Source organism: Nomascus leucogenys, chromosome 10 (assembly GCF_006542625.1).
Source record: "Nomascus leucogenys isolate Asia chromosome 10, Asia_NLE_v1, whole genome shotgun sequence".
Lineage (NCBI taxonomy): Eukaryota > Metazoa > Chordata > Mammalia > Primates > Hylobatidae > Nomascus > Nomascus leucogenys.
This window is the reverse complement of record NC_044390.1, coordinates 44164714-44191983: the sequence shown is the minus strand read 5'-3', so window position 1 is coordinate 44191983 and position 27270 is coordinate 44164714. Positions and strand designations below refer to the sequence as shown.

The 27270-nt window shown below is 47.3% G+C and overlaps 1 protein-coding gene across 2 annotated transcripts in view; it reads left to right on the top strand.

Annotated features, from left to right (window-relative positions):
- The first annotated feature begins 3484 nt into the window (after positions 1 to 3484).
- TDRD12 (tudor domain containing 12) overlaps positions 3485 to 27270 on the top strand; it is a 110186-nt gene continuing 86400 nt past the window's right edge. Inside the window, exons 1-6 of one of the 2 annotated variants that reach the window (XM_030820249.1) lie at positions 3485 to 3802; positions 9197 to 9355; positions 16299 to 16435; positions 19482 to 19601; positions 24422 to 24477; positions 25748 to 25833. In XM_030820249.1, coding sequence (XP_030676109.1) covers positions 3569 to 3802; positions 9197 to 9355; positions 16299 to 16435; positions 19482 to 19601; positions 24422 to 24477; positions 25748 to 25833 — 792 coding nt within the window. In that variant the 5' untranslated portion in view covers positions 3485 to 3568. The remainder of the gene's footprint in view (positions 3803 to 9196; positions 9356 to 16298; positions 16436 to 19481; positions 19602 to 24421; positions 24478 to 25747; positions 25834 to 27270) is intronic. The other variant, XM_030820248.1, reaches the window with a different exon arrangement.

The following is a 27270-nucleotide window of genomic DNA, read 5'->3' as shown; positions in this document are numbered from 1 at the left end:
ATATTTTTAGTAGAGACGGAGTTTTACCATGTTGACCAGGTTGGTCTTGAACTCCTGACCTCAGGTGATCCCCCTGCCTCAGCCTCCCAAGGTGCCTGGGATTATAGGCATGAGCCACCATGCCCAGCCTAGCTTTGTCTTTTGACTCTCAAAGATTACTAGAATGTTGCCGCTGGAAGGGACCTCAGTGAACACCATGATTTTGCCAGTGAGAAAACTGAGACATGCAGCTGGTTAGTGCCACGGCCAACTCCCTCTTCACTGGAGTTGCCATGGCTCAGTGGGTGATATTAGAAAATGTCATGGTAAAGTACTATGACTAGTTTTTCTTCATAGAAAAGATCGTTTTCACCCCACTTGACTATGGGAGTATAATATACAAATATTTCCATTTTCTGTGAGCCAGGTTGTAAAAAGATTGGGAAATATTGTACTGTAGCACAGGATCTAGTCAAAGAAAAAAAGAGTCTCCCCACACCGAGAACTGGGAGAAGTCTATATTACCCATCTTTGTGGATTGAGAACTGTTTTGAGACTTCCTATTTAAGATAGGGTTTTGCTGTGTTGCCAAGGCTGGGCTCCAACTTCTGGCTCAAGGGATCCTCCCATCTCACCCTCCCAAGTAGCTGAGACTACAGGCACATGTCACTGCACCTGGCTACGAGACCTCCTGTTTATTTTATTTTATATATATTTTGAGACAGAGTCTCACTCTGTTGCCCAGGCTGGAGTGCAGTGGCATGATCTCGGCTCACTGCAATCTCTGCCTCCTTGGTTCAAGCGATTCTCCTGCCTCAGCCTCCTGTGTAGCTGGAATTACAGGTGCCTGTCACCATGCCCGGCTAATTTTTGTATATTTAGTAGAGACAGGGCTTCACCATAGCCAGGCTGGTCTCGAACTCCTGACCTCAGGTGGTCCACCCACCTCGGCCTCTCAAAGTGCTGGGATTACAGGCCTGAGCCACCTCGCCCAGCCGGGACCTCCTGTTTAAATCAGATCCTGTTGTTTTCCATCTCTTTTTGGCGAGGTCTTGGGCTTTCAGGTGAGTTGGCCATACCAGGTGCCTTGATTGGAGGTGAGGCCTTGTCAATCTAATTTCAGGAACAGGTGAACATCATGCACTCTGCAGCTGTGTTTTTCTCCTGACTGGCAGCTAAACACCTTTCTTCTGCAACCATCCTGCCTGAGAGTTTAAGTGCATGTTATCTGTGGGACCTTGTGCAATCCAGTTTTCTTATAGAACTGCATGTTTATGTGAGCATTCTGTTCCCCAAATAATAGCTCCACAATTTCCATGCTCTCTCCAAACTCTTGCAGTCTTTTGTCATCTTGTTGGTTCCCTTACTAGCAAATTAACTCGTTTAAACTCGGAGAGCCCTGCCAGTTGAAGGCCAGCTGGGAAGAAATCCAGGACCAGGAACCTTTCCAAAAGGTGCAGATCAAGTGGAAATGTTGCTAGGAGGCCACAAAGACCCAGGGATTCGTGGCTGACCAGGACTCTTCCTCACCACCAAGGCTTCCAGCTCACAGCATTTAAGGGGTGCAGGCTGACCTAGAGAAAGCAGGAGGACGGGGCCCCTTGGCAGTCAACAAGGACCAACTGAGGTCCCGGCGTGGTGGTTCATGCCTGTAATCCTAGCTGCTCAGGGGGCTGAGGCAGGAGGATGGCTTGAGCCCAGGAGTTCAAGACCAGCCTGGGCAACACAGCAAGACCCCATCTCTACAAAAAAATTAAAAAATTATTCAGGCATGGTGGTGCGTGCCTGTAATCCCAGCTACTTGAGAGGCTGAAGATGGAGGATCAACTGAGCCCAGGAATTCAAGGCTGCAGTGAGCCATGATTGTGCCACTGCACTCCAGCATGGGCAACAGAACCATATCCTGTCTCTTTAAAAATAAAATAATGAACTTGTAACCACCTAATGGGTTAACCTTGCCTGCTGCCTAGACAGAGCCAATTTATCAAGACAGGGAATTGCAATGGAGAAAGAGTAATTCACGCAGAGCAGGCTGTGCAGGAGACTGGAGTTTTATTATTACTCAAATCAGTCTCTCCGAGCATTCGAGGAACAGAGTTTTTAAAGACAATTGGGCGGGTAGGAGCTTGGGAAGTGGGGAGTGCTGATTGGCCAGGTTGAAGATGGAATCAGAGGTTGTCGGAGTTTTTCTTGCTGTTTACTGTTCCTGGTTGGTTTCGCAGAACTGGTCGAGGCAGATTATCGGTGTGGGTGGTGTCAGCTGATCCACTGAGCTGATCTAAGGATTGTTGTCTCATGTCCCCCTAAAATGTAAAAAACCAAGTGAGGCAGGAAAATAGGGTCTGGAGGTAGGGAACATAAGGCCGATTCACACTTCAGCTATAAGGGGAAATATCCTCTCTATAGGACATACACCGAGTAAATGACTTCGTGACTTTACTTCACCGTCTTCATTTACATCGGGCGTACCCCAAGCAGAGGGTATTTAAATTCACAAAAATTCTGTAAGGGGGCCTTTGAGTCCCTATGCTCAGGCCTGCTCCCACACTGCGAAGTGTACTTTTTCAATAAAACCCTTCATTCCTTCCTTGCTTTGTGTGTGCCTTTTGTCAAATTCTTTCTTCAAGACACCAAGAACCTGGACACCCTCCAACTTTAACACAAGCTGTGCCCCGACCACCTCTAGCGAATGTCGTTAGGACTTCCTGTGTCAGGGGCGCCTGTCCTTAACCTTGGCAAAAAAATTTTTTTTTTTTTTGAGACAGAGTCTCACTCTGTCGCCCAGGCTGGGGTGCAGTGGCCTGATTTCAGCTCACTGAAACCTCTGCCTCCTGGGTTCAAGCGATTCTCCTGTCTCAGCCTCCCAAGTAACTGGGATTACAGGTGCTTGCCACCATGCCTGGCTAGTTTTTCTATTTTTAGTAGAGACGGGGTTTCACCATGTTGAGGATGCTAGTCTCCAACTCCTAACCTTATCAGGTGATCCGCACCCCTCGCTCCCACAGCGCTGGGATTACAGGCCTGAGCCACCTCGCTCTGCTGGCCAAATAAACTTTCTAAATGAACTGAGACCTGTCTCACATTTTCAGGATTCACAGGCTCTTATCAATTTTGTTTCAGAGTCAAACCATGGACTGAATTCCTTCCCAAGGTTAGTTGGGCTTCCGCCCAGGAATAAACAAGGACAGCTTAAAGGTTAGAAGCAAGATGGAGTTGGTTAGGTCTCATTTCTTTCACCATCACAATTTCCTCAGTTACAATTTTGCAAAGGTGGTTTCCAATGGACTCAGCCGCACGCGGCCCCTCTGTCCCTGCGGGGGACAGGCCAGTGTCCCCTGGGCCTGCAGGGAGGTCCTGCTGGCGGCAAAGGAGAGAATCACGCGACTCCTAGCCGGGCCTCCCAGGGCCTCGCGGGTCAGTCCTCCTGACCACCGCGTGGCGCTGTGCGGTGCGTTATTGGGCCGTTGGGTGGACCACGTGGTCTCCGACGCCTCAAGGCCTGCTCAGCGTGCGCGGGCATCCGGTGGGTGCGGGAGGCCCGAAGCCAGGCAGGCAGGGAACCCGGAGCGAGGGGCTGGTTACTGCCAAGATGGAGCGCATCGCCTCGGGCCGACCCTGGGGTCCGCGAGCGCTCCTGGGGACGAGGAGTGTGGGGCACCTGCCGCGGGGGGCCCAGGCGCTAAAGGTGGAGGGAAGGAACGCACTCGCGGCAGGGACCTGGCGGGGACGGCCAGCCTCGCCCGCGACGGTAGGGGACTTCCAGGGCGAGGGGGCCCATCTGCCCTCGGGCGCCAGGAGGATGCTCCAGCTCCTGGTGCTGAAGGTGAGCGCGGCCAAGCCAGACCCACGCCAGACCCCCGCAGTCTCCCACCCCCACCCCAGCCCTGCAGAGCCTCGCACCCGCACCCCAGCTCCGCACAGCCTCCCACCCCCACCCCAGCCCCGCACAGCCCCCTACACCCACTCCAGCCCCGCACAGCCTCCCACACCCACCCCAACCTACACAGCCCCCACCCTACCCCAGCCCCCAACCCCAGCCCTACACAGCCTCCACATCGCCCCACACCCACTCCTCCCAGCCCACGCATCCCCCCATGTCCACTCCCCCTCAGCCCACACCTACTCCCCACAGCCACTCCCCCCGGCCCCACACATGCTCCCACACCCACTCCCACCCAGCTCCACCCCCACACTCACGCTCATGCCCCCACCCCATCTCACTCCCACACACTCCATCCCACTCCCACACACTCCAACCCCCTATATGCCATCCCGCCACGCCACGCCCCCACTACCACCCTACCCCATCCCATTCCCACCCCTACACACCCCAGCTCCTACCCTAGTCCCAGCTCCCACCCGTTTCCTTATCCCTGCCCGCCCCCACCCCCGTCCTCATTCCCATCCCCCCCACTCACACCTCCACCCCGACATTTCATCCCCCCACACTCAGCCCCACACACCCCCATCTCCACTCCCACCTGCACCCCAGCCGCAGCCCACCCCACCTCCACTCCACCCCCACCCCGCCCTCCCCCACCTGAACCCTCCCCGCGACGCCACCAGGGGGCACCCCGGGCTGGGAGCTGGGGTAGAACCGGAAAGCCCGGGTTTCACGGGCCCTGGCGTGGCCCGGGATGCACCTGGAGGAGCGTGGGATTGGCTGCCCCTCCGAATGCTCGATCACCCGGGCCAAGCGACACTGGCGTCCCCAGGGCCCCGCTCTCCGTACTCCACGGGGCCCTTAGGCTGGGCCCCTGGACAGGGTCGGGTGGCCCGGGCAGCCCCACCCCATGGGTCCCGGCTTCCCTCCTGTCCCCAGTCTCTGTTGCCGTCTCCACTCACCGCGTGGGCTCTGCGTGGGCGATGTCCTAGTCCCCGGGGAAGGGACGCCCGCCTGGACCCTTGCTTTTCCTCTTTGGAGCCCAGTGAGGGCTCACTGGTGAAGGAGAAGGCGTTGCTGGAGGAAGGAGTTGAGAGGCCAGAGCAGAGGGGTGGGTATGGGTTATTGGAGAAAGAAATCTAAATCACTTTGAAAATCACACTTCATTGGGCCCAGGAGCGGGACGTAGCAAATTGTGGGATTGTTTTATTTTATTATTTATTCATTTATTTTTTTGAGACGGAGTTTCGCCCTTGCCTAGGCTGGAGTGCAATGGTGTGACCTCAGCTGACTGCAACCTCCACTTGCCGGGTTCAAGTGATTCTCCTGCCGCAGCCTCCCGAGTAGCTGGGATTACAGGTGCCTGCCACCGCACCTGGCTAATTTTTGTATTTTTAGTAGAGACAGGGTTTCACCACGTTGGCCAGGCTGTTCTTGAACTCCTGACCTCAGGCCTCCCAAAGTGCTGGGATTACAGGCGTGAGCCACCGCGCCTGGCCTGTTTTATTTTATTGTATTGTATTTTTTATTTTATTTTATTTTTTTTGAGACGGAGTCTTGCTCAGTTGCCCAGGCTGGAGTGCAGTGGCGCCATCTCTGCTCACTGCAAGCTCCGCCTCCAGGGTTCACACCATTCTCCTGCCTCATTCTCCCAAGTAGCTAGGACTACAGGCGCCCACCACCATGCCCGGCTAATTTTTTTTGTATTTTTAGTAGAGACGGGGTTTCACCGTGTTAGCCAGGATGGTCTCCATCTCCTGACCTTGTGGTCCACCCACCTCGGCCTCCCAAAGTGCTGGGATTACAGGCGTGAGCCACCGTGCCCGGCCGGTGCGATTTTTAAAACCAGCACTCTCCTGCTCTTACTTGATGTCTTGTGTAATCTCTCTGAACAAAGATTCACAAACGTTTGAGGAAGCTGACTCTTACAGAGAATTTGCCCTGAGACTTTTAGGGTTCAGATCCACCTGGCAAGCTCCTCTCCCCCAATCAAATGTTGTCCATCAGTCCTAACAATGCTAGTCCAATTTCTCCTTTAGAAGAGACAGGGCTACACATCCTGACACATGCACAACCATCCTGGCAGAACTTTGACAGCAGGAGCTGGACTTGCTGCCTCCTGTTCAGGAACCCCTTTCCTCTCAGTTGGGCCCAGGAACTCTTTAATTTACCTGCTCAACTCTGGTCTGCCCCCGCCTCTGGCCCTCACCCAGCTTACCCCCTAAGCAAATTCTGTCCTGAATAGGAGTGTCTCCCCAAGTGCTGTTGCAGGTACCACCTGTCCTGCAGATGAAGTTAGCTTTTACAAGGATGAAATATTTTTCTCCCCATGTATCCATCAACAGATGACTGGGTAAACGGAAGGTGGTTTGTACATATACAATGGAATATTATTTAGCCTTAAATATCTGAGAAATCTTTGCCTGACTCACAGTCACAAAGATTTTTTTCCCCCATGTATCCTTTCATTATTTTTTAAAATTTTTATTTATTTATTTTTTTGAGACGGAGTCTCACTCGTTCTGTTGCCCAGGCTGGAGTGCAGTGGAGCAATCTCGGCTCACTGCAATGTCCGCCTCCCGAGTTCAAGCAATTCTCCTGCCTCAGCCTCCTGAGTAGCTGGGATTACAGGCTCGTGCCACCACAGCCGGCTAATTTTTGTATTTTTGGTAGAGACGGGGTTTCACCATCTTGGCCAGGCTGGTCTCCAACTCCTGACCTCAAGTGATCTGCCCTCCTCGGCCCCCCAAACTGCTGGGATTACAGGCATGAACTGCTGCACCTAGCCCCCGATGTATCCTTTTAGAAGTTTTATAATTTTATATTTTATATTTAGATATATGATCCGAGTTACTTTTTGTATATGGTGCAAGGAATGGATGAAGTTTCATTTCTTTGCACGCGATTATCTAACTGTTCCAGCATCATTTGTTGAAATGACTATCCTTCCTCCTTAGTGTCTTATCAAAAATCAATTGACTATATGTGTGATTATATTCCTGCTATATTGATTTATGTACAATACCACACTGTCTTATTACTGTAGCTTTATAGGTAACTTTTTTTTTTTTTTTTTTTTTTTTTTTTTTTTTTTTTTTTTTTTTTTTTTGAGACGGAGTCTCGCTCTGTCCCCCAGGCTGGAGTGCAGTGGTGTGATCTTGGCTCACTGCAAGCTCTGCCTCCCGGGTTCACGCCATTCTCTTGCCTCAGCCTCCCGAGTAGCTGGGACTACAGGCGCCTGCCACCACGCCTGGCTAATTTTTTGTGTTTTTAGTAGAGACGGAGTTTCACCGTGTTAGCCAGGATGGTCTCGATCTCCTGACCTTGTGATCCGCCTGCCTCAGCCTCCCAAAGTGCTGGAATTACAGGTGTGAGCCACAGTGCCCAGCTAAAACTGCATATTTCTTTCAGCCTTCCGACTGTTGGTCTTCTCTGGACTCCTTGGGGTCTCATCTCTGCCAAGAATGTGACAGGTGTTCTTATGCAGACTTTAGGGCTCCCCCTCTATGGCTCTCCATTTAGGAATTTTACCCTTTAATTCTCAAGCTGCTATGGCAGCCCCAAACTCTGTTCTCTGTGATTCCTCAAGCCACAAACATGACTTTCTCCTTGAATTGCAGCTGCTTAACATCACGTGGACTGGGGAATGGGCTCAGGGGAAAAGCCGTGTAAAAGTGGATCTCACCCAGGGAAGTTTCCTTCTTTCAAGGGTTGAATCTCTTCCAGGTTCTGCTTGCTTTTGGTAGCTCTTCACTGCCTTCAAATAGTTATTTTTATATTTTTTCCAGGGTTTATTATTGTTACCCACAGGTGATATAGAAACTATTCTATTGTTACTGGAACCAGAATAACTACTGTTCTTTTTTCTGATTATTTGTTATAAAAATGTTCAAACCTTCAGAAAAGTAGAAATAATACTGGTGTGAATACCTGTATTCTTGCCACCTTGGATTTAGGATCCCAAATCTTGAGATGTCATTTTTTCTAGGCAGAGTTAGGTGATACTTTTGAAAAATCATGAGTTCTTGGCTGGGCGCGGTGGCTCACGCCTGTAATCCCAGCACTTTGGGAGGCTAAGATGGGCGAATCACCTGAAGTCAGGAGTTCAAGACCGGCCTGGCCAACATGATGAAATCCTGTCTCTACTAAATATACAAAATTAACTGAGCATGGTGGTGCACGCCTGTAATCCCAGCTACTCAGGAGACTTAGGTGGGAGAATTGCTTGAACCCAGGAGGTGGAGGTTGCAGTGAGCTGAGATTGCACCACTGCACTCCAACCTGGGTGACACAGCAAGACCTTTTGGTATTTACAATTCAAATTTAACTTTTCACTTTATATTTGTGTCTTTAACAATGAAAATCTTGGCTTCTAATAACAATAGTACATAACAAAATACAAGTCTGACTTTCTTCCGTGTCCCTTCTCCATTTCTTCCCTCCACTTAGGTCATGATTTGCATTTATTTTGGTTTATCTGCCATTATTTCTTTTTTTTTTTTAATTATCAGCAGAATGTACTTATATTCACATTGCTTTCTCTTTTTTTTTTTTTTTTTTTTTTTTTTTGAGACGGAGTCTCACTCTGTCACCCAGGTTGGAGTGCAGTGGCGTGAGCTCGGCTCACTGCTAGCTCCACCTCCCGGGTTCAGGCCATTCTCCTGCCTTAGCCTCTCCGAGTAGCTGGGACTACAGGCGCCCGCCACCACGCCTGGCTAATTTTTTGTATTTTTTTAGTAGAGACAGGGTTTCACCGTGATCTCGATCTCCTGACCTCTTGATCCGCCCGCCTCAGCCTCCCAAAGTGCTGGGATTACAAGCGTGAGCCACCACGCCCGGCCTGCTTTCTCTTTCTTACAAAAGAAGAATACAAACCAGGCACAGTGGCTTATGTCTGTAATCCTAGCACTTAGGGAGGCCGAGGTGGGAAAATGCTTGAGCCCCGGAGTTTGAGACTAGCCTGGGCAAAATAGCGAGACACTGTCTCTGTTTTTTTTTTTTTAATTAAAAAAAGTTTTTTTTAACAAACAAAAGTACTAAAAACATTGCTCTGAACCTTGTGTTTGTATATTACTATGGATTTTTCAGAATATGGGAGATTGAGGACATCTGTTTGTTATTTCAGTTACAACACATAGTTGAGAATTACTTATATACTATTGGTTATGTGTTTTAGAATTTTATCTTTGGTCTAACCATTTAAGCAAAGGCATTTGTCAAGAATTTATTAGGTCACTTAAATTAGAAACAGTAATTGTTGCTCTAAAGTTTATTATTTTGTGGTATTACTTTTAACTCATACACTGTTCTGTTTGTCTTTTAAAAATTTTACAGATTGAAGATCCAGGTTGCTTCTGGGTTATTATAAAAGGGTGTAGTCCCTTTTTAGATCATGATGTCGACTATCAAAAATTAAGCAGTGCCATGAATGACTTCTACAACAGCACGTGTCAAGATATAGAAATAAAACCATTAACACTGGAAGAAGGACAGGTATGTATCTAAATGTTCTTTAATCACTGTGTATTGAAACACCACTCAAAATATAAACTATTTTGGCAACGACGATGATTCAAGCTTTTAGAGTGTTTTAGTTTCTTACACTCAGTGCCTCGTGTTAGGTTTTTTTTTGAGATGGAGTCTCACTGTGTCACGTAGGCTGGAGTACAGTGGCACTATCTGGGCTCACCGCAACCTCCGTGTCTCAGGTTCAAGCACTTCTCCTGTCTCAGCCTCCTGAGTAGCTGGAATTACAGGCATGGGCCACCACACCCAGCTAATTTTTGTTTTTTTAGTAGAGATGGGGTTTCACCATGTTGGCCAGGCTGGTCTCAAACTCCTGACCTCAGGTGATCCACCCGCCTCAGACTCCCAAAGTGCTGGGATTACAGGTGTGAGCCACCGTGCCCAGCCAGTGTAAGGTTCTCTAGGTTGCACAAGATTCAGGCTAGTCATGGAAGGGGGCAGCCACCATGTAAGGTCCATGTGGGGCAAAAGTAGACAGAATATCATCTACACCCAGGCATTAGGGCCATCCCTCTGGGGCTGGGAACCAGGGGGTTATTTGAGATCCCACAGAGCTGTAGGGACCTCAGCAAAGAGGGTGTAGTGTCTTCAGTGTAGGGCCAACACCTCCCTTTTGGTTGCTCATGACTTTGGCCAACTCAGATTTGTTCTCCTTACTCCACGCGTGGCCCCTCCTTGCCTTCTTGCAGACTCAGCTCTCACTGCCCCTTGTCATGGTCTCCACAGCTCAGCTACTTTTCAGAAGAGAGTGAATTTTTGTAATGGTGTAATAGGAAAAGGTTTATAAACTCTTTATGAGAAAAAGCAGAAATAATTTGAATCCTCTTCCCCCAAATCATCTAATGATAACATAATTTATTTTAGTATATGTGCTGCCGAAGCAAGCACAATAATATAATTTGTTTCCATACCATTGACTAATTGAAGAAGTTAAACCAGGTCAATTGTTTTTAAAAATATTCCACATTTTGGGCTGGGCGTGGTGGCTCATGCCTGTAATCCCAGCACTGTGGGAGGCCAAGGAAAGAAGATTGCTTGAGCCTAGGAGTTTTGTGAACAGCCTGGGCAACATAGTAAGACCCTGTGTCTACAAAAAATAAAAAGATTAGCGGGCATGGTAGCACGTGCCTGTGGCCCCAGCTACTCTGGAGGCTAAGGCAGAAGATCACTTGAGCCTGGGAGGTAATAGCTGCAGTAAGCTGTGTTTGCGCCACTGCACTCTAGCCTGGGCAAGACAGCGAGACTGTCTCTTTAAAAAATGTGCATAGCCGGGCGTGGTGGCTCACGCCTGTAATCCTAGCACTTTGGGAGTCTGAGGCAGATGGATCACCTGAGGTCAGGAGTTCGAGACCAGCCTGGCCAACACAGTGAAACCCCATCTCTACTAAAAATACAAAAAATTAGCTGGGCGTGGTGGCAGGCACCTATAATCCTAGCAACTAGAGAGGCTGAGGCAGGAGAATCACTTGAACCTGGGAGGCAGAGGCTGCAGTGAGCCGAGATCATGCCATTGCACTCCAGCCTGGGCAACAAGAGTGAAACTCTGTCTCAAAAAAAAAAAAATGTATATGTGTGTGTGTATGTGTATAGTTAAATATAAAGCTTTGGGTAGATTTAAGGTCGCTTCTGTTTTTCAAGAATAGGTGTACTGTGAACTTTATGTTGTATTGAATTGAGAGATGATGCTTTCAGTGTTGCTGAGATTGACCAGAGGGGACGTCCTGACCCTCCTTGTGGCCTTACCTGTCAGCATTCATGTGATGGCTTCTCCATTCAGTGACCACTGCTGCCCAAATCAGCTCTTTCATTCAGGCACTTGACGTGGGGATTTCTCTCATTCCTTCTGCATTCATCAGCTGGAATTCTTCTGTATAGAACTTTCCCTGATCTCTTAGGACTGTTTGATTACCCTGAAATAACACAGTTCCTTTTTTAAATTTTTATTTATTTATTTTTAAAATTAATTATTATTATTTTTTTTTGAGACAGAGTCTCACTCTGTTGCCCAGGCTAGAGTACAGTGGCGCCATCTCTGCTCACTGCAAGCCCCACCTCCTGGGTTCACGCCGTTCTCCCGCCTTAGCCTCCCGAGTAGCTGGGACTACAGGCACCTGCCGCCACGCCCAGCTAATTTCGTTTTTGTATTTTTAGTAGAGACGGGATTTCACCTTGTTAGCCAGGATGGTCTCAATCTCCTGACCTCATGATCCACCCATCTCGGCCTCCCAAGGTGCTGGGATTACAGGCATGAGCCACCGAGCCTGGCCTTTTTAAAAATTTTTTAAATGGGAATGCCTGTGAATGCAAATAATACAGTTCATACTGCAAAGAAAGAGAAATCGTGTGGATCAGTTTTCAACTTAGTGCTTTGTGCCTAGCTATCACATTTTTGGTGTTGAGAGGGTGGTTTTGTTTTTCTCTCCTCCTCCTCTTCCTTTTTTTTTGAAGACGGAGGTCTCACTCTGTCACCCAGGCTGGAGCACAGTGACTCAATCTCGGCTCACTGCAACCTCCACCTTTTGGTATCAAGCAATCCTCCCACCTCAGCCTCCCAAATGGCTAGGGCTAAAGGCACGCACCACCACACCTGGCTAATTTTTTTGTATTTTTTGTGGTGACAGGGTTTCGCCATGTTACCCAGGCTGGTCACGAACTCCTAGGCTCAAAAGATCTGCCCGCCTTGGCCTCCCAAAATGCTAGGATTACAGGCATGAGTCACTGCGCCTGGCCCTTTACACTTTTAAGTACAAACTTAAAACTCATTTTATTGTGAATTCGCAGTAACTATGTTATTTTACAAATTGAAGGTTCATGGCAACCCTTCATGGAGTAAGACTATAGGCACCATTTTTCCCACAGCAAGTCCTCACTTCATGTCTCTGTGTCACATCTTGGTAATTCTCCCAATGTTTTGAACTTTTTTGTTATTATTCTATCTGTTATAGTGATCTGTGGCCAGTGATGTTTGAGGTCAGTATTTTAATTGTTTTGGGGTGCCACGAATTGCACCCATGTAAGATAATGAATTTTATCAATAAATGTGTGTTCTGACTGCTCCACCATCTCTCTCCCTCTCCCGAGGCCTTCTTGTTCACTGACACACAATTGAAATTAGGCCAATTAATAACCCTACAATGGCCCCTAAGTGTTCAAGTGAAAGGATGAATCACATTAAATTAAAAGCTAGAAATGTTTGAACTTAAAGGAAGACATTTTGAAAGCTGAGATAGGCTGAAAGCTAGGCCTCTTGCACCAAACAGTTAGCAAAGTTGTGAATGCAAAGGAAAAGTTCTTGAAGGAAATTAAAAGTGCCACTCTGGAGAACACACAAATGATAATAAAAAAAAAATTAAAAAAAAGAGAAACAGCCTTATTGGTAATATGGAGAAAGTTTTATTGGTCAGGATAGAAGCTCAAACCAGTTACTACATTCCCTTTAGCCAAAGCCTGATCCAGAGCAAGGCCCTAACTCTCTTCAATTGTATAAAGGCTGAGCAAGGTTAGGAAGCTGCAGGGAAAAACTGTGAAGCTAGCAGAGGTTGGTTCATGAGGTTTAAGGAAAGAGGCCATCTCCACAACACAAAGTGCAAGGTGAAACACAAGGACTGATGGAGAGGCTGCAGCAGTTTCTCCAGATGTAGCTAAGATCATTGTTGAAAGTGGACACACTAAATAACAGGTTTTCAGTGTATGCAAGACAGCCTTCTATTGGAGAAGATGTCTTCTAGGGCTTCCAGAGCTAAATAGGAGAAGTCAGCCAGGTGCGGTGGCTCACACCTGTAATCCCAGCACTCTGGGAGGCTGAGGTGGGTGGATCACCTAAGGTCAGGAGTTCAAGACCAGCCTGGCCAACATGGTGAAACCCCGTCTCTACTAAAAATACAAAAATTCGCCAGGTGTGGTGGTGGGCGCCTGTAATCCCAGCTACTGGGGAGGCTGAGGCACGAGAATTGCTTGAACCTGGGAGGTGGAGGTTGCAGTGAGCTGAGATGGCGCCACTGCACTCCAGCCTGGGTGACAGAGCGAGACTCTATCTTAAAAAATAAATAGGAGAAGTCAGTGTCTTTAAAGGACTAAAGCTTTAAAGGTCAGAGTGGCTTTCTTTTTAGGGTCTAATGCAGCTGGTGACTTTTAAGTTGAAGCCAGTACTCATTTACCATTCCAAAAGTCCTGTGACCCTTAAAGATTATGCTAGCTCTAGTCTATCTGCTCTACAAATGGAACAAGAAAGCCTGAATGACAGCACATCTGTTGACGCATGGCTTACTGAATATTTTAAGCTTACTGTTGAGGTCTATGCTCAGAAAAAAAAGATTCCTTTCAAAATATTACTGCTGAGCTGGGTTTGGTGGCACGTGTCCACAGTCCCAGCTACTTGGGAGGCTGAAGCGGGAAGATCACTTGGGCCCAGGAGTTCGAGTCCAGCCTAGGCAATGTAGTGATGAGACCCTGTCTCTAAAACAAAAAACAACAATTAGTGCTCATTGACAGTGCACCTGGTCACTGCAGAGCTCTCATGGAGATGAATGTGGCTTTCATGCCTCATTTTCAAGGTTGACTGGCTGTGTGAATTATTAACTATTCATGGTATTTCTATAAGATGCTTTGACTTCAGCATTAAATAGAAATATCTTTCATCCTTTGTCAGGATTTCTGTTGAATTATTCGAGTTTTGAGTTATGTGAGGTTCTCTAGAACCTATCCCTTGCAGTATGGCTGTATTGTATTTCCAACTTATTCCCGAGGACAACGATCTCTATGAGTCCCCTTCTTTTCTGTCTGAGCACAGCTCTCCTGCTGGACTGCTTTATAAAGCTGTGGTTAGCATACGGTTTATTAGTTGAGTTGCCTGTGGCCTGGCAGTCCTGTGGTACGGTCAGGATGCCAAGGGTTGTCACCTCTGCAGGGTGGTTCTCCTTAAAAGGGGCTGCAGGCATTTACAAATGCTTCTTAACTTACGATGAGGTTATGTCCTGATATCGTAAGTAAAAAATGCACTTAATACACCTAACCTGCTGACCAGCCTAGCTTACCCTAGCCTGCTTAAATTTGCTCAGGACACTTACATTAGCTTATGATTGGGCAAGATCACCTAATACAAAGCCTATTTTGTAGTAGAGTTGAAATATTTATGTATTTTATTGAATACTGCACATTATGTAAAAATTGCAATAGTTTCACACCATCATAATATTGAAAATTGTAAGTTAAATCATCATAAGTCAGGGACTGTGCACTTATTCAGCCATCAAACAGGTAGTTGATTGATTGATTGAGACAGACTCTCATTCTGTCGCCCAGGCTGGAGTGCAGTGGCACAATCTTTGGCTCACTGCAACCTCTGCCTCCCTGGCTCAAGCGATCCTCCTGCCTCAGCCTCCTGAGTAGCTGGGACTACAGGCACATGCCACCATCCCCGGCTGATTTTTGTATTTTTAGTAGAGACAGGGTTTTTCCATGTTGGTCAGGCTGGTCTCGAACTCCTGAGCTCAGGTGATCCACTCACCTCGACCTCCCAAAGTGCTGGGACCACAGGCGTGAGCCACCACGCCTGGCCCAGGTAGTTTATTTTTAAAACATTTTATTACTGTTATTTTTTGAGACAGGGTCTCACTGTGCCACCCAGGCTGGAGTGCAGTGGTACAATCATAGCCCACTGCAGCCTCCAACTCCTGGGTTCAAGCGATCCTCCTGCCTCAGCCTCCCAAGTAGCTGAGACTACAGGCATGTACCACCATGCCTGGTTCAAGTAGTTTTTGAAGACTTAGTATATGCCAGGCACTGTGCTAGGTGCTGGGAATTTGGCAGTAAACAAAACAGACAAAAATCCATGTCATCAAGGAGCCAGCGTCCAGTTATGACAGATAGTAAACAAATGTCAGAGGCCAATAAGAGTCATGGGGAGGCTGGGCACAGCGGCTCATGCCTGTAATCCCAGCAGTTGTGGGAGGCCAAGGTGGGTGGATCACCTGAGATCAGGAGTTCGAGACCATCCTGACCAATATGATGAAACCCCATCTCTACTAAAAAAATTTTTTTTAATTATCTGGGCCTGGTGGCATGCGCCTGTAATCCCAGCTACTTGGGAGGCTGAGACAGGAGAATCGCTTGAACCTGGCAGGCGGAGGTTGCAGTGAGCCAAGATCGCACCACTGCACTCCAGCCTGGGCAACAAGAGCAAAACTCCGTCTCAAAAAAAAAAAAAAAAGAGTCATGGGTAAGGGAGTGGAAGGATGAGCCTGGTGGCAGCTTCCTGTTGGTCAGACACATGATTGACAATCATTCCTAAACATTATTTCCTGATTTAAGAAGGTAAAGGAATGCATTTTTCTTATTTTGCTTTCTAAAAATTGTCCTCAGTTAAGGAGTGAAAACAATTGTAGTAAGAAAAACAGTGACCTAGTACCCAGGCGGCCTGTGTTCCTGAGGTTTTCTTATGGGCAGAGGGGCTCAGCTTGGGTAGGCCCGGCCTCCTGGCATCTCTTTCCTCTGCTGTAAGGGAGAATGTTGACTGGGGTGGTTTTGAGAGTACCTTTTAGCTCTCTTGTTCTTTGATGAGATGTTAACACTGACCTTAAAAAACCTTTCTGTTGGCTGGGCGCGGTGGCTCATGCCTGTAATCCCAGCACTTTGGGAGGCTGAGGCAGGCGGATCACGAGGTCAGGAGTTTGAGACCAGCTTATCCAACATGGTGAAACCCCATCTCTACTAAAATACAAAAATTAGCCAGGCGTGGTGGTGGGCACCTGTAATCCCAGCTACTTGGGAGGCTAAGGCAGGAGAATTGCTTGAACCTGGGAGGTGGAGGTTGCAGTGAGCTGAGATTGTGCCACTGTACTCCAGCCTGGGCGATGGAGTGACACTCTGTGTCAAAAGAATAAATAAATAAAAATAACTCTCTATTTTGCAGGTGTGTGTGGTCTATTGTGAGGAGCTAAAGTGCTGGTGCAGAGCCATTGTCAAATCAATTATGTCTTCCGCAGACCAGTACTTGGCAGAATGTTTCCTTGTGGACTTTGCCAAGAACATTCCAGTCAAATCTAAAAAGTACGTACATGTTTATCTCACCTTACACTCTTGTCAGAGACAAATGTCAGTTTCAAAGGAGAATGTCCATTTTAAAGTACGGGGCTAGAGGTCACTACACTGAGAAAAGACAAAACTGGAGTTCTTTAGCTTCAAGAAGGGGAGCTTTGTGGGTTTCAGGTCTGCACCCACTGACTGGCAGAGCGGGTGGGCAGGGTGAAGGCTGAGGTGGCTCTGGCTCTCTGCCACTGTCCGTCCTGGCAGGGGAGGCAGGTTCAGGTGGTGTTCTCTGCATCTCCTGGTTGCTCTCTGCATCTCCTGGCCACTCTCTGCATCTCCTGGGTTCTCTATCACCTGGCTGCTCTCTGCATCTCCTGGCTGCTCTCTGCATTTCCTGGGGTTCTCTCTCTATCACCTGGCTACTTTCTGCATCTCCTGGCTGCTCTCTGCATCTCCTAGGGTTCTCCCTGCATCTCCTGGGGCTCTCTCTGCATCTCCTGGGGCTCTCTTTGCATCTTCTGGGGCTCTCTTTGCATCTTCTGGGGCTCTCTCTGCATCTCCTGGTGCTCTCTGCGTCTCCTGGTGCTCTCTGCGTCTCCTGGTGCTCTCTCTGCGTCTCCCGGGTGCTCTCTGCATCTCCTGGGTACTCTCTGCATCTCCTGGGTGCTCTCTGCATCTCCTGGGTGCTCTCTCTGCATTTCCTGGTGCTCTCTCTGCATCTCCTGGATTCTCTCTGCATCTCCTGGGTGCTCTCTGCATCTCCTGTGTTCTGTGCATTTCCTGGCTGCTCTCTGCACCTCTTGGGGTTCTCTTCTGCATCTCCTGCGTTCTCTGCATCTCCTGGCTGTTCTCTGCATCTTCTGGCCGCTCTCTGCATCTCCTGGGTGCTCCTTACCGGCTACTCTCCTGCCTCTCCTCAGTTTCCTTGTGCCCTTTAGGGAGGCTTGGCTGCAAGAAAGACACTTCCAGGAGGTAGAGAGAAACGCGTCTCTCCACAGAAGGGGGGTTGCTGGCATAGTCTTAGGGTGCAGAGAGCAGAACTTGTACTCACATAGGTGTTCCTGGTTGTCCTGCTTAAAAGAGGGAGGGTGTGACCATCAATGAGATTGGGAGATAGCTCAGAATGAGCTGGTGCCGAGATGGTGCTGTGCAGCCTTCACTGCTTCTGGGACCACACGTCATAGTGTTCGTTAGAAAACACCAGCAACAAGTCAGTCTTGGTGTTTTGTGATGATTTTTGCACAGTTGCCCATCCCAGAGTAAGAGGATATCAGTTTAATAAATATAAAGATTCTGATTTCACTGAAGAAAGAGCAATACCAAATAGACTTGATTGCAATAAGAGGTGTCTATTTTTGTTGTTTGTTTTGTTTTTTTTTGAGATGGAGTCTTACTTTGTCACCCAGGCTGGAGTGCAGTGGCACGATTTCAGCTCACTGCAACCTCTGCCTCCCAGTTCAAGTGATTCTCCTGCCTCAGTCTCTCTAGTAGCTGGGACTACAGGTGCGTGCCACCACATCCAGCTAATTTTTGTATTTTTAGTAGAGATGGGGTTTTGCCATGTTGGCCAGGCTGGTCTTGAACTCTTGATCTCAGGTGATCCACCCGCCTCGGCTTCCCAAAGTGCTGGGATTACAGGCGTGAGCCACTGCGCCCGGCCAAGAGGTGTCTGTTGAATAGAAGAATTTCATGGCAGACGTGCTTATCAGACATTGGGAATTTGCAGTACTTACTGTAAGAGTAGGTGCCATTCGAGCTTGTGATCCTGCATCGCATACAACCGTAACCGCTGCAAAAACAATTAGTGTGTTTAACTGTTTGGGGAGCTTTTCTTTTTGCATTTGGTGTTTTACATTTAGTTTGTTTTGGGTGAGAAAATCGTATGATTAAATAGAGCTTGAGGAGACTTCAGGCGCCATGGGTGCAGCCACCTTTCCCTAACCTGTCTGAGACAGAAGATGGCCAGGCTGCCCAGACAGGCCATAATAGGAACCCTGGAAAGAAAGCCAGTTCATGTGGAAATAGTACGTGGAAGTGGTTTTTCGGCCGGGGTGGTGGCTCACGCCTGTAATCCCAGCACTTTGGAAGGCCAAGGCAGGAGGATCACTTGAGGCCAGGAGTTCAAGACCAGCCTAGGCAGTATAGTGAGACCCGGACTCTACAAAGAAAAAAATGTAAAAATAAAGTGCTCTGTTGTTTGCCGACGAAGAATGGAAATTAAATTGCCAAACTTATTATTTAAAAATCTCAGTCCTGCAGCTCTTTTGTGCAAAGTTGGCAAATATTAATTATTAAAACATCTGTTCATTTACAGAAACTTTTAAGGTAATTTTGGTCATATATTGAGATTGGTATTTGGAAAATCTTGAATAGAATTTGCTTTACAGGTATGTTCATTAGTATCCAGATCTAGTATTTGTCTACCTAAGGAGCCTTATTAGACTTTTTTTTTTTTTTTTTTTTTTGAGACAGAGTTTCGCTCTTGTTGCCCAAGCTGGAGTGCAATGGCACGATTTCAGCTCACTGCAACCTCTGCCTCCCAGGTTAAAGCGATTCTCCTGCCTCAGCCTCCTGAGTAGCTGGGATTATAGGAGTGCACCACCACGCCCGCCTAATTTTTTGTAGTTTTAGTAGAGACAGGTTTCACCATATTGGCCAGGCTGATCTTGAACTCCTGACCTCAGGTGATCTGCCCAACTCGGCCTTCCAAAGTGCTGGGATTACAGGTGTGAGCCACTGCGCCTGGCCAGGAGGCTTCTTAGACACTGTTTTCCTAAACTCCTACCCCTAGGTCATGAAATGTCAATTTCACTGATATACTATCTATGTACCATATTCGTGCTTTATGTAACAAAAGAGTAAGATTTTTTTCAACCTCCCAAGAAGCAGTTTTTCCCTCTTGGCCAAATGTCTCCAAGCACTGTTGGTGGCTATATTAGAAACAGAAAGAATTGTTTTTTGTGTGTTTTATTTTACATCAAGTATATTAATAAAATAGGTATACTTTAACGGAATATGTTGTATATAATTTTCTGTATAATGGAGCTGTTTCTGTTTCACTTTTTAGCATCCGAGTTGTAGTAGAATCATTTATGCAGCTTCCCTATAGAGCAAAAAAATTCAGCCTGTACTGCACAAAGCCTGTCACATTACACATTGACTTCTGCCGAGACAGTACTGACATTGTGTAAGTACAGTTTCTTAAGTCCTTCGAATCATTAGTAAAAGCCTTCTATCAAGTGCACGATCTTTGTACGAAGTCAGTTCCTCTGTAGAAGTGCTGAGCAGGAGGTCTCTGTTCTTCAGAAAGGGCTTCTGAGTCAGTGTTTGTCTGACCTGGCTGTGGTTGAGGGGATTTGGAGCAGGGCCTGAGCTCTGTGCTTCTTACCTTTGTTTCAAACTTATGAAAAGTAATAAATTAACTGTAAAGAAAAATATTCATAAAACATAGGATCATGGAGCATTATACATGTGTACACACACACACACACACACACACACACACACGGTCTCACCCTGTTGCCCAGGCTGTAGTGCAGTTGCATGATCATGGCTCATTGCAGCTTCACCCTCCTGGGTTCCAGCAATCCTCCCACCTCAGCCTCCCAAATAGCTGGGACTACAGGCACACGCCACCATACCCAGCTAACTCCCCTTCCCTCCTCTCCCCTCTCCTCCCCCCTCCCTTCTTGCTTTCTTATTTTGAGATAGGATCTCACTGTCTTGCCCAGGCTGGTTTCAAACTTCTGGGCTTAAGTGATCCTCTCACCTTGGCCTCCCAAAGTGCTGGGATTCCAGGCACGAACCACTGTACTGGGCCCGTGGAGCATTATAAAAGAGTCCATTGCAATTTTCTCCAGGCCCACATCCTTCCTCCTGGGAGGCCTCTGTGATCTTTTCCAGCTCTGAACTTGCAGGCCTTTGTCAGTGCTTTTACACACACTTACCTATGTGGAGCTTTTAACAAAAATTAGAACATACTGTCTTATTTGCAGAATTAACTTAAGAATGCGTGTAGAGGCCAGGCGTGGTGGCTTACACCTGTAATTCCAGTACTTTGGGAGGCCAAGGCATGGGAATCACTTGAAGTCAGGAGTTCGAGACCAGCCTGACCAACATGGCAAAACCCTGTCTCTGCAAAACAAAATTAGCCTGGCGTGGTGGTGGGCATCTGTAATCCCAGCTACTCAGGAGGCTGAGGCAGGAGAATTGCTTGAACCTGGGAGGCAGAGGTTGCACTGAGCCGAAATCGCACCACTACACTCCAGCCTGGGCAGCAAGAGTGAAACTCTATCTCAAAACAAACAAACAAAAAAGTATGTTGAAACTCTTTGTCAACATACGTATCTCTTCTTTCTACTTTTAGTCTTTTTCATGGGTGGATGTGATTGACATACTTGCTGTATTTAATCATTCCTCTCTGGGTAGCCACTAGGTTGTTTCCAAACCATTTGCACAGTACAGTCCTGCAAGTATATGGATGAATCTGGCCGGGCCTGGTGGCTCATGCCTGTAATCCCAGCACTTTGGGAGGCTGAGGCGGGTGGATCACTTGAGGTCAGGAGTTCGAGACCAGCCTGGCCAACATGGTGAAACCCATCTCTACTAAAAACACAAAAATTAGCCAGGCACAGTGGTGCGCACCTGTAATCCCAGCTACTCAGGAGACTGAGGCAGGAGAATCACTTGAACCCAGGAGGCAGAGGTTGCAGTGAGCCAAGATCACGCCACTGCACTCCAGCCTGGGTGACAAAGTGAGACTCCGTCTCAAAAAAAAAAAAAAAAGAATATAGATAAATCTGTATAAAATACATAGACATAGAGGCATATATATACATGTGCCCCACACCCCATCTTTGCTCCCTTTGTCTAGTGTTTGACTGCATCACTAGTGTTTGTACAGGACAGATCCCTGCCCTGGGCAGTTCCCTCTCGGGTGCGGGCGCCATGTCTGCTGTCTTGAATGAGCACTACCGAGTGGCCTGACTTCTGCCTCCTGTGGTCTGTAGAGACGTCAGCCCCATCCTCCCACCTGGTGCTCCTCCTCTCCTGCCCTCCCAGGAGGACGGCATTATGGAAGGAAAAGCCACAGGGAGCAGCCCAGTTCTGACTCCACTGGCATGCCACGTTGCATTTTGTACTCTGAACTCAGAAGCTGCCTTCATGGGCTGTTTGATGACCTTCCCATTCTCCATTCACCCCAGCCCCCAGCACCCACAGTTTCCTGGTGGTGGTGAGTGCATCAATCTTGTGGTCAGCGTGGCATCTACACTGATGTGAGGATAAGTCCCTGCTGAGGTCAATGCGCCCTACCAGGCCGCCCTCCAGCCAGCCCACCCCACTGCTCACAAAAGGCTCTGGGAGTGGGATTTCTTGCACGCAGCAGCCCCTGCCCCATGTACTGCCCTCTTTCAGAGCGGCCCACTGCTCACCCTCCAGGCATGATTGGGCCCCCGTATGTGCAGCCCAGCTCCCCTCAGAGGCGGTTGCCGGTCCTGTCTTTCTTGCCCCTCTCTGCATGGGCCCTTCCCAGAACAAATGTGGGCTTCGGGCCCTTCCCCACCCACCCTAGGATGCCCCCAGGGAAGGGCCTACTGGGGTTTGGTCACCTTCTTTGAAATCTGATACCTTTGTGTTTGTGCTTTATCCAGAACACCCTTTGAATGTGTGTATTACAGTTTTATAGATTTTGTCAAATCCCCTTCAAAAAGACTAGCAATTTATACTGCCATCGTTGGGGTATGGAAAGCACTGTTATGCCCACACAATATTGAATATCATTAGGCTTTCTAATTTCTGCTTGTTTGCTCAGTGAAAATGGTATTTTGATTTAATTTGTATTTTTATGACTTGCAAAGCTGGTTATGTCTTCATGTGATTATTGTGTATGTGTGAGAGAGGGAGAGAGAGAATAGCTGATGTGGTTATTCTGTGTGAGAGGGAGAGACTGGCTGATGTTATTCTATGTGTGTAAGAGAGGGAGAGAGACTGGCTGCTGTGGTTATTCTGTGTGTTTGTGTGTAAGAGAGAGAGGAAGAGACTGGCTGATACGGTTATTCTGTGTGTGAGAGAGGGGGAAGAGACTGGCTGAGGTGGTTATTCTGTGTGAGAGAGAGGGGGAAGAGACTGGCTGAGGTGGTTATTCTGTGTGAGAGAGAGGGGGAAGAGACTGGCTGAGGTGGTTATTCTGTGTGTGAGAGAGAGGGGGAGAGACTGGCTGATGTGGTTATTCTGTGTGAGAGAGGGGGAGAGAGACTGGCTGATGTGGTTATTCTGTGTGAGAGAGAGGAGGGGTGGTTATTCTGTGGAGAGAGGGGAAGAGACTGGCTGAGGTGGTTATTCTGTGTGAGAGAGAGGGGAGAGAGACTGGCTGATGTGGTTATTCTGTGTGAGAGAGAGGGAGAGAGACTGGCTGAGGTGGTTATTCTGTGTGAGAGAGAGGGGGAAGAGACTGGCTGAGGTGGTTATTCTGTGTGAGAGAGAGGGAGAGAGACTGGCTGATACGGTTATTCTGTGTGAGAGAGAGGGGGAAGAGACTGGCTGAGGTGGTTATTCTGTGTGAGAGAGAGGGGGAAGAGACTGGCTGAGGTGGTTATTCTGTGTGAGAGAGAGGGGGAGAGAGACTGGCTGATGGGCTTATTCTGTGTGTGAGAGAGAGGGGGAGAGAGACTGACTCGTGGTTATTCTGTGTGAGAGGGAGAGACTGGCTGATTTACCTGTTCATATGTTAGATTGGGTTTTCTCTTGGGTTGTTTGCCTTTTCATTATTAGTAATCTACTACATTTTGCTTTTTTAAAAAAGCTAATTATTAGGTAATTCTTTGTGTGTAACAAGGTTTTAGAACCACTGCCTTTACTTCCTTTTAGAAATCCTTTGTAATTCTCTTGAATTGCTTAATATCTTTCTTAAAAGAATAAAAATAACCAACATTTTTGAGTAATGATTATGTCCAGGCACTGGGCTAAGTGTTCTATGTACATTATCTCATTTGATCTTTAAAACAATTCTTGGAGGATGGTGGTGGCATCTCTGGTACATAAAATCAGAAGAAATATAGAACATCATTCTGACCTTACATTTTATTTTTTTCCTTGCTTCCAAGTTTCTCCTCTTTCCCTACTGCCTACAGCTTTTCCTACAATTTTCTTTGCAAAGCATAAGAAAGATGTAGAAAGGACAAGATGATGGGTAAAATGGGAGCCAGTGAGAGGGCGCTAGGGTCAGCAGAGTGAGGAACAGTAGTTTTATAGTAGCTGAGACCCAATGCGTTAGCTCACGCCTGTAATCCCAGCACTTTGGGAGGCCAAGGCAGGAGAATCGCTTGAGCCCAGGAGTTTGAGACCAGCCTGAGCAACATAGCTAGACCCTCTCTCTATAAAAAAAAATTTGTTTTAATCACTAGGTGTAGTGGGGCACACCTGTAGTCCTAGCTACTCAGGAGGCTGAGATGAGAGGCTCCCTTGAGCCCAGGAGTTCAAGGCTGCAGTGAGCTGTGTTCATGCCACTGCACTCCAGCCTGGGTAACAGAGAGAGGCCCTGTCTCAAAAAAAACCAAAATGAAACAAAGATAGTATCTGGCTCTCCCACGACTGCCTGTGAGGGTGTTGGTGTACCAGCATGTGTCGCGCCCTCTCTGTGCCAGACTGTGCTAGACGCCGCACACTCAGGATCCCTGTCCCAGGAGCTTATGTTCTGGTTGGGGTGACTGATTTGTCTGGGGATGGTGGTGTCGTGACAGACAGTGCAGTGGTGAGCACAGGTCATTCTCAGAGGGACCTCTGTGCTGTGAGTCTGCACTGGTGCAGGTGACGGTGTTGAGAAGAGCGTGTTGCAGGATACAGTGGGATCTTCACCCCCAGAGCAGGGCCAGCGCCAGGCGCCCCATCATCTGTATCACGTGTTCCATATGTAGTGTGAGAAATGTTCAGTGCATGGTTTACAAAATGCTGTTGGTGTGCTAGCCTCAGATTTTTATGTAATGAAGTTGCATCTGTTCACTGTTCCAGACCTGCCAAGAAGTGGGACAGTGCAGCTATTCAGTACTTTCAGAACCTTCTGAAAGGTAAGCCAGTGCCTGATCACTGCAGCCTGCCTGGAAGTGACACCCACAGAGGCCTCAGCTTCTGCTGCTGGAGGGGGTTGGAGATGCCCCTGTTCGCCACACAGCCCTCCTCAGAGGAGTTCCCTAAGCTACCTGGGGCTTCTTCCAGATCAAGTACCACAGTAACTCTGCACCCCTAGTGGCAGTGAATGTCAGTAATTGATAGCTGAGATCAGCAGGGGGCTGTTTGTGCAGGGGAACCCTTACACAGTAATAATGCCTGCCTCTTCATTTGCATAAAAGCTGCGGCGCTGCAAAATAAATTCATGTGGATTTTATTGGACCAGCAATTGATGAAAAACCTAGCATTTTTAGTGAGCAAGAGATAGTAAATGGATATTTATTGTGTAATATTCATTACTGCTAATTTAAGCTGCATAAAATGTCTTCAGCTGTTCTTTTTATTTTACATCAGTGACTATAAACAGTGTCTTTGGTGGGATCTGTCTTAACTGCTGGCAGATACCTGGTTTTAGTGAGAATGTTGGCAGGTGGGAAACGCCTGGGGTGCTGCCTGGTACCTCGTTGGGTCCTGGCTCCTCTCCTGCGCTGTGCCATTGTCTGGGTAGAGGAGGAGCCAGATCCTTTGACCTGGGAGCAGTGGGAGGCTGGGAGGTCACTGGGACTGGAGTGTTGGCCCCTGTGAGCCACGGGGGCTGCTGGGAAATGAGAATGCGGGTCTGGAGGAGGCCAGCCACCTAATCCTCAGTGGCTCAGTCAAGTGACTTAGCCTCTGAGCCTGGTCTCCTCGCCTGTGACATGACCACTGTACTTACCTTGAAGGTAGTGGTAAGAACTCAGCGAAAGGTTTCTAAAGGACTTAGCACAGCGCCTGGTAGGTGGCAGTGATGCTGCTGCTGTGGGGTTTTGAGTCTGTAAGGGAGTAGCCGGGTGCTGCACTCTGTGGGGCTTTGTAGGGTAGAACGGACCTCAGATGAAGGCCTGGGACTGGAAATCTGCGTTTGGGAGGAGTGGAGGTGAAGAGAGGACCAAGAGCTGTACTTGAGGAGGTATTCACAGGGCGGCACAGGAACCTGTTGACAGGGACAGGACCTGTGATCCACTCCACAATCAGGAGTGCCTTTTCCTAACATACTCCCCCTGGTCCTGCCCAAGGAAGCCATTTGGGCACTCTTAAGTGGTTAGCAGAGGTTACTAGGTGGGAAAGTCATGACTGTTTCAAATATACTTTTAACATCAGCTAATTTGTATTTTCATTTATGCTATTTAGCAACTACCCAGGTGGAAGCCAGATTATGTGCTGTGGAAGAAGATACATTTGAGGTTTACCTTTATGTAACTATAAAAGATGAAAAAGTAAGTGAAAGAATTGTATTTTTAAAATATTTCATCATGATTTTAAATTTTACTTTAATAAAACAGAATAAATGCCAAGGAAAACACTGTAGTTCATACAGCATAGAAATTGTCTTTATCTCTTAAGGTCTGCCTTAGACCCGAAGTTAGCCAGGTCTCTGTTTTCTTCTTTTGATTACTTTAAAAAATGACTTTGGCATTTTATTTAAAAATGGCCAAGAAGAGCTAACTATCCTAAATATATATGCACCCACTACAAGAGCACCCAGATTCATAAAGCAAGTCCTGAGTGACCTACAAAGAGACTTAGACTCCCACACAATAATAATGGGAGACTTTAACACCCCACTGTCAACATCAGACAGATCAACGAGACAGAAATTTAACAAGGATACCCAGGAATTGAGCTCAGCTCTGCACCAGGCGGACCTAATAGACATCTACAGAACTCTCCACCCCAAATCAACAGAATATACGTTTTTTTCAGCACCACACCACACCTATTTCAAAATTGACCACATAGTTGGAAGTAAAGCTCTCCTCAGCAAATGTAAAAGAACAGAAATTATTAACAAACTGTCTCTCAGACCACAGTGCAATCAAACTAGAACTCAGGATTAAGAAACTCACTCAAAACCGCTCAACTACATGGAAACTGAACAACCTGCTCCTGAATGACTACTGGGTACATAATGAAATGAAGGCAGAAATAAAGATGTTCTTTGAAACCAACGAGAACAAAGACACAACATACCAGAATCTCTGGGACACATTCAAAGCAGTGTGTAGAGGGAAATTTATAGCACTAAATGCCCACAAGAGAAAGCAGGAAAGATCCAAAATTGACACCCTAATATCACAATTAAAAGAACTAGAAAAGCAAGAGCAAACACATTCAAAAGCTAGCAGAAGGCAAGAAATAACTAAAATCAGAGCAGAACTGAAGGAAATAGAGACACAAAAAACCCTTCAAAAAATTAATGAATCCAGGAGCTGGTTTTTTGAAAAGATCAACAAAATTGATGGACCGCTAGCAAGACTAATAAAGAAGAAAAGAGAGAAGAATCAAATAGACACAATAAAAAATGATAAAGAGGATATCACCACCAATCCCACAGAAATACAAACTACCATCAGAGAATACTACAAACACCTCTATGCAAATAAACTAGAAAATCTAGAAGAAATGGATAAATTCCTCGACAAATACACCTTCCCAAGACTAAACCAGGAAGAAGTTGAATCTCTGAATAGACCAATAACAGGTTCTGAAATTGTGGCAATAATCAATAGCTTACCAACCAAAAAGAGTCCAGGACCAGATGGATTCACAGCTGAATTCTACCAGAGGTACAAGGAGGAACTGGTACCATTCCTTCTGAAACTATTCCAATCAATAGAAAAAGAGGGAATCCTCCCTAACTCATTTTATGAGGC